At 39.9% G+C, this 10,723-nt stretch overlaps 1 protein-coding gene across 1 annotated transcript; it reads right to left on the bottom strand.

The window, feature by feature from the left end:
- Positions 1 to 112: 112 nt before the first annotated feature.
- On the bottom strand, positions 113 to 10,708 carry LOC124283425 (thioredoxin, mitochondrial-like). The gene is given in 5 exon segments (XM_046719481.1): positions 113 to 611; positions 8,266 to 8,352; positions 8,355 to 8,391; positions 9,193 to 9,448; positions 10,652 to 10,708. Coding segments are annotated over 5 exon segments (501 nt in total). The 5' UTR covers positions 10,659 to 10,708; the 3' UTR covers positions 113 to 497.
- Between the last annotated feature and the right edge of the window lie 15 nt (positions 10,709 to 10,723).

Below are 10,723 nucleotides of genomic sequence, written 5' to 3'. Positions count from 1 at the left end.
ATTGAAAAAGCACACTAACTTCTAGCTATTCAGTTTGACAATGGAACAACACGTCGGTGTGAAACCAAATATATGTCATGTCTTGCAACTCCACAACACCAAAACAACTTCAAACATTAAGAGTTTCGGTTTATTATGTACAGTTCAATAATAGCAACCATGAACATACATATATTATACACCATAGACAAATAACACATTTTGTGGTAATCTGATTATCTGATATTGCTGTCATAACTACAATCAGAACACACACACTGTAGTTTTATTAAAGCTGCTTAACTATATATTTATGTATGACAGTTTAGCTGGACTTACTAATAATGTGAAGATGTTTGTTACAACTTGGCATTTTCACACAGATTCATTGTAAATTTCATATTCAACATTAATGTTGGTAATCATTATTTCTCAAAACACTGACAAATAATGCTGAAATCTTGAATAATTCTTGGATGTTTAACATATGCAATTAAGAACATAAAATATCTACATCATTAGTTGATGAGTCTTTCAACAAAAGAGTCAATAATGTCGTCCTCCTGTAATCCTATAAACTTTCCATGTGGCTGTCCATTCCTTATACCCACAACTGTTGGCACGGACGATACCTGGAAATAAACACAACAATGATATACTAAATAACTACCAGGTAAAGGCAAGAATATATGGATGTCAACTTCTTTACACCACGCAACTACCAGGTAATATTAAATATATGGACCTGTCAATATATTTGATTCGATACATCAATACTAAATTTCCAATCAATGAGAGCAGGGATTGGAAAAGGCAGAGGCCATGGGCCATTCTGTACATTAGAATAAAAAATGGCCCATTAAAATTTTGAAGTTTACTATTGATTCAAAGGGCAGAAAATGGCTAATAATCCTGAAAATGGCCCATTGTGAAAGCTCTCAATCCTAATCCCTGATGAGAGGCACATATTTCTATGCAGGCTATGCTGAAACATAAAATATAGCTAACAATATTTGCTCCTACAGTCCGTTTGAGTCGGAAACAGACCGATGAATTGCAATTTTATCATTGTACAAAATTGCCACATAAATATAAATAGTACACGTTTATCATTTACTAATACCCAAAGCTTTCTTATATTTGAAAATTTTCCGGACTCAACCAAAAAAGTTCTTTAAAATTTTGACACAGTTAACTATTTGTTACGAGGGAGGAGTGCAGAGAAAGGGACAGCCAGTGCCTGTGCTGTGCCGTCTCCATCCTTTCTCGCACACCTGGCTGTCCCTTTCTCTGTACTCCTCCCTCGTAACAAATAGTTAACAGTGTCAAAATTTTAACGATAGTTTCTTAAAGAACTTTTTTGGTGGAGTCTGGAAAATTTTCAAATATAAGAAAGCTGTTGGGTATTAGTAAATGATAGACATGTGTACTATTTATATTTATGTGGCAAATAAAACGATTGGGCAGAGCTATGCAAATTAACTGAATTCCTAATCAACTAAAATTTTGAACTTACCTTTTGGCCTAAAACAAGGAACTAAACGTGATAACTATTATAAGTGAGAAAACTACTGAATTTACAAAGAACTAAACGTGATTCTCTTAAGTGATTCTAAATGAATTTTGAAATGAAATGACCCGCTAACTACCGCTAATTGCCTAACCTTTAACCATACTAATGCAAGTTCAACAATCTAACGCCACAATAGCCAATTGAACCTACACATCTAACATCTAAGTCATTCGTAGTCTAAATGTCTAAATAAATGCCTACACACGACCTGTAATGAATAGCAGAAAGGAGCGAATGGGCCGTGTATCGCTGACCACCGTCTTATATATGCAAAACCTATTCGTTTTTCCCGTGCACTTCACCAGGTGTGTTCGGGTGATACGCCTAGTAAGCACTGAGTGCGTTTGAGCGAGCAGTTTCAGTGATAAAACCAAAATGCCTTCAGAACATGCCCCCCTCCATGATAGACCCCTGTCTATCATTAAAACTGACTAAATGGGAGAAACAAGGAAAACTATCTATGAGTATGTACATCATTTGCTGTTAGAAGCATCATTTCACCAATTAACTCCATTCAAGAGGGCAGACCTTTGTGATAGGCCTTTTCAAGACTGTAGAGCCAACCTGAACATCAAGAACGCGCATGTGACCATCCTTTCCAGGATAGGTCTTCAATACTCTGCCTAGAGGCCAAACTCCACGAGGAGTATCCGAAGATACTACAATCACAACGTCATCCACCTGTAGGTCTCGACATGGTGTGAACCATTTCTTCCTGATGTTGAGAGATGGGAGCCACTCTCTCATCCATCGTTTCCACACGTGTCTAATGAGTTCTTGAACTCTTCTCCATCGCTTCTTAGGGCTGAAGGAGGTAGAGTCCAACTCTGGCGCAAATTCCCCACCTACCTGACCATGTAGGAAATGATTGGGCGTGAGTGGAACATTATCCTGTGGATGTGTGCTTTGATACGTCAAAGGTCTAAAATTCATAAGAGCTTCCACTCCTATGATGGCTGTCATGAGTTCCTCATCACTAACATCCCCTGAACTCAAAATAGCATACATAGTTCTTTTGGCCGACTTCACCAACGACTCAAAGACTCCTCCAAAGTATGGCGCATTTGGGGGATTGAAAATCCAGTTGACACTTTTGTTTGCCAAAGTTGATTTAACTACGCCTGAATCTAGGCCAGCAACAAGCTGTTTCAGCTCTTTTGCAGCCCCAACGGTTAGTCCCGCTTGTCTGAGATTATTTCCTTTGGCATACCACGCCTGTGCGCCATACGAAACAAGGCATTCAGAAACGAATCCGTGTCTAACCCAAAAGCCATTTCTAAATGTACTGCTCGTGTTGACAGACATGTGAAAAGGCAGAGATAACGTTTTTGTCGACTCTTACCTCGACCTTGTACCGTGTAAAACGGACCTGCATAATCCACACCTGTTGTCACAAATGCTTTCATTGAACATCGTACCCTAACCTTAGGGAGATCTGCCATTATCTGATGTGCTGGTTTGGCTTTTTGCCTTCTACACCATGAACACTGTCTTTCCCACTGACGTATTTCCTCTCTAGCTGAAATAATCCAGAATCTAGTGGACAAGGCCGATAACGTACTATTTGTACCCATGTGACTTACCTGCTCATGATAATATTTGACAACCAGTTTGGTGACCCAGGAATGTCTTTGGAGTATAATAGGATGTCTGGCATCAAAAGACAATGTAGGCCGACCAACTTACTGTTTGCTGACAACTCTGATTTTCTCATCAGTGAAGAGTAATCATCAGGAAATTCTTCCCTTTGATTTCTTACAAGTATTGCTGTTTCTGCGTCCTCAATGTCCTCCGCATCCAGTTCACCCTTCTTTCTAAGTGAACATGGAGCTCTAGCATTGTTAAGAAACCTATAGACCCAAGCATACACTCTGCAGAGTCTCTTCCAGTTAGAATATCTATTTGGTTCTAACCTATCAGTGTTTGAGTCAGCTTTAGTAAACATGACTACGTTTACTTGAGAAGGCCATTTTAGTTCTGGATTCTCACAGTTGTGAAAGGCAACTGTCTGTTTTGGCCACTAATCTTCATCACGAGTCAGAAATGTAGGTCCATGCAGCCATTTGTCAATGGAAAGGGTTTCAACATCTGCACCTCTGCTAAGAATGTCTGCAGCATTTTGCTTGGAAGGGACATATTTCCATTGACTGATGTTTGTATGTTCCTGTATGTATGCAATCCTGTTTGCTACAAATGGTTTAAAACATCTACTTTGTCTTCTAATCCACCAAAGGACGTTCTGACTGTCAGACCACAATGTTACACATTGTAGAGGCAACTCTAATGCCTTTGCTACTGCAAGAATCAGTCTAACCCCAAGAACAGCAGCGAGAAGCTCCAACCGTGGCATACTAACTGCTTTGAGAGGGGCTACACGACACTTTGAAGCTACCAGATGACTAGTCCTTTGACAATCCCCTTGAGTTGTAACTGAGAAAACTACAGCTCCAAACGCTACTTCTGAAGCCCTGAGTCCCCTTGGAACTCTAAGCGAGCACAAGCTTTCAACCTCTTGGTACCAAGTCCATGCTTTTTGTTCCAGATCTGGACTAATAGTGTCATCCCAGTTTACACCCGATAGCCACATCTCTTGCAGGATAACTCTAGCTCTTATGGTGAATGGAACTAGGAACCCTAGAGGATCAAACAACCTAGCAGTTTCTGTCAAGAAGTTCCTCTTAGTCATCTTGATATCCTGCCTAGATGACATGAATGAGAACCTAAACTCATCTGAGTCGGCACTCCATAGTAAGCCCAATGCTTTTACAGATGGCAATTCACTCATTTGAATATTTATCTCCTTTAGTCTGTCTTCTTCTGGTATTTGTTGGAGAACTGGTATGGAATTAGAGACCCACTTACGAGCATGCATTCCTGCACTACTCCACAGCTGTTGCAGCTGTTTGTAGAGCTCTATAGCTTTGCTGTCTGTCTCTACAGAATCAATGTTGTCATCCATGTAGGTTGACTTTTCTATTGTAGCTGCAGCTAATGGAAGTTCTTTCTGAAGTGATTTCGCATGTTCCTGAGTGATATACTGAGCTAAAATGGAGAACAATTTAGTCCAAATACAACCTTTGAGAACTCAAACACATCTGGCTTTTGTTTTGATCCATCGATCTCCAAAGAAACCTTAGATATGTAATGGTCATCCTGAGCAAGTTCAATTTGGAGGTACATTTCAGCAACATCACAAATGATTGCAACAGGGTGTTTCCGAAACCGCAGCAAGATCTCAAACAGATCATTCTGTAGTTTAGGGCCTTGATGAATAACATCATTCAATGATATGCCTTTATTCCTTGCCGAAGCATCAAATACTATTCTTACCTTTGTTGTACTTCTGTCAGGTTTAATGACAGGAAAATGAGGCAAGAACCATTTACTTTGACCTATTTCAGCTTCAGGTACTTTTCTAATGTAACCCTTTTGTATGTACTGTTCTATTACGTCATTGTAGGCTTCTGAAATGGTTCGATCTTTTGACAACTTCTTTTCTATATTGACAAGACGACTGTATGCCATGTCATAATTGTTTTGCAGACTATCACGACCCTCCTTCCATGGAATGCCAACCTGATATCTGTCTTCTTTGTACACAAGAGATTGTTTTACAGCCTTAACTGCAACATCCTCATCAAGACTTCTAACTGTTGTTGAACCCGAAATGCTTTCAGATTCCCAAAACGAATGAATCAAAGAGTCAAGATTTGTATCTGCTTCTACCTCTGTATTCTGGATGAAGAATGAACCTGCAACATGTGTTGCATGCCTGTCTAAACCTGGTATCTGACCCACACAAGTCCAGCCTAAAGGTGTCAACCTAGCTACTGGCTCCCTTGGAAGCCCACAGATTTCTTTGAGAGAAGAATGCAGCTCTAAATAGTCCATACCTATTAGGATGTCAACTATGGCCCGAGAACTTACCTCTGGGAATTGAATATTCCTCAAATGTGGCCATTGCTTTGCATGTGTACGCCAATCAATAACTTCCATTCTACCAGTTACTTTGGTAGTTGTCAAAGCTGTAATGGTCATGTCTACTGAACCATCCATACTCTCTAGGCCAACATCAATTAGCATACTGTCAAAGGTCTCCTGTTTATTATTCAGGACATTGACCGACACTTGTTGTGTATTACCTTGCACACCAAGTTCATATGCTACATCCTCGTTGATGTAAGTATCGCGTGCTAGCATCATCGAAAGCAATGCGCTCACGGTCATTCTGTGATTACCATTCTTAAGAACGACAGGAATTGTCCTAAGAGCAAGATAATGTGCTTCCTGTTTAGAAGTTGACAAGGTGGTTGTCTCTGATCTACTTTCATGAGACTTTGTGGTTGTATCATTAACCTCCGCATAATACCACTGTCAGCCCTATCGCTCCTGGCCACTTTGCTGTTGTCATGAAGTAACCTGTTATGATTAGCCTTACAGCCATCAAGCCCACATTTCACAATTCTACTGCATGATTTACCCAGATGACTGATGTCAAGGCAGCAAAAGCATAAACCTAACTGTTTTGCCTTATCCCACCTTTCTGGTAGACCAAGAGATTTGAACTGTGCACAACCCCACGTGTCATGATCTGTTCCATGACAAACATGACATTGCTTTGCCTTAGCTCGGTTATGTGTGCTTGAGAATGTTCCTTTTTTGTTGCTATCTCTCCTATCTGTTGTCTTTGATTTGTTAACTATTCCATGTTTTACCTCTGAAGCTATTGTCTGAAAGTCTGCCTCTTGTAGTATCCATTCCCTAAGTGTCTCAACTGACTCTTGTCTTTGGTTCTCAAACATCCATCTGTGAAACTGCGTTATCATAGCCTCATTCATCTTTTTAACCAGTAGTGAATACAAACACCCACTCCCCAATTCCTCTATCGTGTCAGATTCCCTCAAACTGACCACAGCTACATCAAGCATGTCAGCAAAATTGTCCAAATCTTTAGCACTCCCTGGTCGTATTGGCCTGAAATTATATATTTCTTCCAGTTTCAGTGCTATCTGGCGCCGCTTGTCGCCATACTTTCTATCCAACCTTTCTAAGGCCACATCATAGACTGAGGCACTGTGACCTAACTTAGCTACAAGTTGTGCTGCTTCACCAGAAAGATATTGTTTAAGCTGCAGAAGCTTATACTCATTAGTGGCTGGAGCTTTATCAACACATGCCATGAAAGCAGCTTTCCAGCCTTCGTGATTCACTAGTGTCACCATGAAATACTGGGATGGATACTGCCTCAAATTGTTTCCACATGTCTTCACCTAAATTGTGCTGCCTAGATGACTTACCTGAAGAGGAATAATACCCTTCGGTGTTAAGTGGAAGCTTTCTAACCACATTTGACTTTTGTGAAACACAGCCTATGTTGGGTGAATTAGGTTTGTCACCTTGACTAACTCCTGAACCATGTTGTGAACCTTTACAATTCTCATGCGAATGACTTGCGTCAGAATGAAATAACCTTGATATTCCAGACTTAATGCTCGATGCCTTTGAACTAGCAGGTGCATTGGTTCTAAGAAACCCTTCAGCATTATCAAGGGCCAGTTGAATCTCATCTTCAACAATTTCAATTTCCTTACTGGTTTTCTGAACTTTGTCAGAGTCACCAATCAAGCTGTAAGCCTCTAATAACTCAACTATGATACCTATAGCCTTGCTCTGCAAGGAACTAACCTGGTCTATGGCATTCTTGATTGTTTTACGATCTGGAGTCTCAATTTCAACTAAATTCAACAATTTGTTCTTTGCCTTAGTTAAAGCCGACTTTGATACAGTCTTCTGATGCTTAAGTTTGGCTATTCTCAGTTCTATCTCGCCAGGAGCGACCTCTAACATAGACTTAGCAATTGGCTTGGACTCTGACATAGTGAATAGTTATTTCACAGTAACTATTCTATGTCTTAAAGTATCTAACTGAACTAAATGCTAACACAACTATAACTGAATATTCTAACCAGAGAAACCACGCTCTGCTACCAAATGTTGCGCAGTGGAAAAAAAAACGATTTGGCAGAGCTATGCAAATTAACTGAATTCTTAATCAACTAAAATTTTGAACTTACCTTTTGGCCTAAAACAAGGAACTAAACGTGATAACTATTATAAGTGAGAAAACTATGGAATTTACAAAGAACTAAACGTGATTCTCTTAAGTGATTCTAAATGAATTTTGAAATGAAATGACCAGCTAACTACCGCTAATTGCCTAACCTTTAACCATACTAATGCAAGTTCAACAATCTAAGGCCACAATAGCCAATTGAACCTACACATCTAACATCTAAGTCATTCGTAGTCTAAATGTCTAAATAAATGCCAACACACGACCTGTAACGAATAGCAGAAAGGAGCGAATGGGCCGTGTATCGCTGACCACCGTCTTATATATGCAAAACCTATTCGTTTTTCCCGTGCACTTCACCAGGTGTGTTCGGGTGATACGCCTAGTAAGCACTGAGTGCGTTTGAGCGAGCAGTTTCAGTGATAAAACCAAAATGCCTTCAGAACAATGATAAAATTTGCAATTCATCGGTCCGTTTCTGAGTACAGTATACAAAGTACAGTATCAGTACCTTTTCATTCCTAATTCTGAATTACATATCTAATGGCTATATTACACGTCACACAATACCATGACACAACCTGAGAATCTTTGACATATCAAATGAAGCATAAGTCTGCTGTTAATCAGGCATACCTACCCCAAACCTCATCGCCAGATCTGCATTGTCATCTATATCAACCTTTGCTAGAATCACTTTGCCTTCTTTGCCCGCTACGAGAGACTCTCCAACCTCGGTGCCAGGAGCTTACAGGGCCCACACCACCTGAAATAGAGACATTAGCAGGATTGTTATCATGTTTTTGTCCATTTATCAAAGGATAATAGTCACATTTTATTTACATTTGTGCAGCATAGCAGAGAGTTTTGTGCTAAATTTGTTACTGTTATTTGAGCATCAGCTCAATTTGTATCAATACTGACCACATTTAACATTGCTGACAGTTCTTCTACCATGTCTAAAGCTTAGTTCTTACCATTAATGAAACATACTAGAGCAATAGGTTTCTCATTTTTCAATTTATGGATTTGACTGATGGGAACTACAAGCCATTATCAGAAAAGTACAGAGTATTTATAAATTTCTTGATGGCTAAATCCTTTTTGGACTGAAAAACAACAACATAGAAAATGATAGTAAACTTTTAAACTTGTTAATCCAATGCATAGTATATAGGACATGCCTCTTCAAACCCTTCCAATGACCAAACCTCAGAAAGTATATATGATACATGCCTGACAGTTAACAGTATATAGGACATGCCTCTTCAAACCCTTCAAGTGACCAAAACATCCTCAGAAATGAATACATTTTCATGATACAGTAAAAGTACTAAAAATGACAGTTAACATCCTACTCTTGAAACTGACTTAGCATTTATTTTTACAAATACACATCTTGCTATCGAAACTAATGATATTTTCCCAATAAACTGAATCAAACAATTTCATGCCAAAAAAGACATGGAAATATTGAGCAAAATTGACCTAAGCACACTTGTTCTAAAATATCTGTAAACAAACATTAAGCACATGGTCTTAGTGGTATCATAGTAATATGTCTCACGTTGCATGGAAGTCAACGACCACCGGGGTCTTGCTGTCTAGGACTCTCTGCTGGAAGTCATCATCATCTTGAATGTTGATACACTTGAACTTCGCACTGGCTGCAAGTGACCTGACTGGCGGAGTTGCGATCTTGGTGACATGTGACTGGTGTGAGAGTAAAGGCTGTGGGAGGCGGAGACAGTGGTGACATCTCACACTGCTTGTAACCATAGGAACCAATCTGCGAAGTATCTGTCGGCTTGCCATCATAAAACCTGAATAGATGTATGTTTAGATTCACAGAACATCAATTCATGTAAGCATAGGTTGTAGTGCTTGATTGGTATCACACAGCAGAAATAATCCATATACCATCAAAACTGTTTAGTGTAATGTTTCCACCAGTAATGTTAACTGACAGAAGCAACTGTAGACCCTGCAATGGCCATGGGTGAGGTGAGGTGAAAATGGGTTTTACGTCGTGCTTGAGAATATTTCGCTCATATGACGACCTGCATGCGTGTGTATGTGCGGCTGCTTGTACTAGCCCAGACTTAAGCTGGTTTTATAGTGCTAGCCCACTGAGGTATCATGCCGCAGTGAAGCATGAATACCCCACTCAGACACATTATACTGACTCCGAGCCGACCAGTCCTTGTTGTACCCATTAATGCCGAGTGCCAGGCAGAGACCAACAAGTACCATATTTTAACGTCTTTTGGTATGACGCGGTCAGGGATCGAACCCGCGACCTTCCGCTCTCCGGGCGGACGCTCTAACCACTACACCACGGAGGCGGTCCAATGGCCATAGGGTGCTAAATGGGTAGGTTGCACTGTGGGACTGTGGGACTGTACTATAGGTAAGGACAACTGATGTGAATCAGTATGCTTACAAAAGGTATGTTTGGTTGCAAGGGGGCAGACTAGAATGATGAGTGACATCAAGTCAGTATGACCTACTCCAAAAAATGTACCTTATCACATAATAGAGAAAATTCTATACCCTTGATCTTATAGCGAAGCATCATAAAATTCATGATAAATTATACTGCCATTTCATTAGTAATATTACATGTCTTAACAGACAGGCCTACCGTGTGTATCTCTATATCTGGCTACAAAACTTGCTATCATTAAGTCTTGTTGGACATGATCTTAGTCCTGTCAATTAACACTGATATTGGCCTATTACTGAATATTATACAAGCAGTTTGCTAAGGGTGTATAAATGTAATAAAAAACGGTAAAAAAATGCATGGGAGCTCGCCCTCGTTAGAACTCATTTGGAACTGGCGAGATCAAATCATGACAAATGATGAGACATTTTCATGACGTGGTGCTGAAATAATTTCTAAAATTTCAAATCTCTATCAAAGTTCTCATCTGCAGTAAAATTCTTGTTGTCAGCATGAAACACTTTGACTGTGACTGACTTAGCACATTGCGTATGACATGCAAACACTTACACAACCTCACCTTGCATGCACCACTCGACGTTCTACTGTGAACTACGTCACAGGTATTGCACTGGTGTAGTACGTCATCAAT

The sequence above is a fragment of the Haliotis rubra genome, unplaced genomic scaffold, assembly GCF_003918875.1.
Source record: "Haliotis rubra isolate DU_JTF1 unplaced genomic scaffold, ASM391887v1 Scf315, whole genome shotgun sequence".
Taxonomy (NCBI): domain Eukaryota; kingdom Metazoa; phylum Mollusca; class Gastropoda; order Lepetellida; family Haliotidae; genus Haliotis; species Haliotis rubra.
Note: the sequence above shows the minus strand (reverse complement) of the source record. Positions and strands in the feature narration are given on the sequence as shown.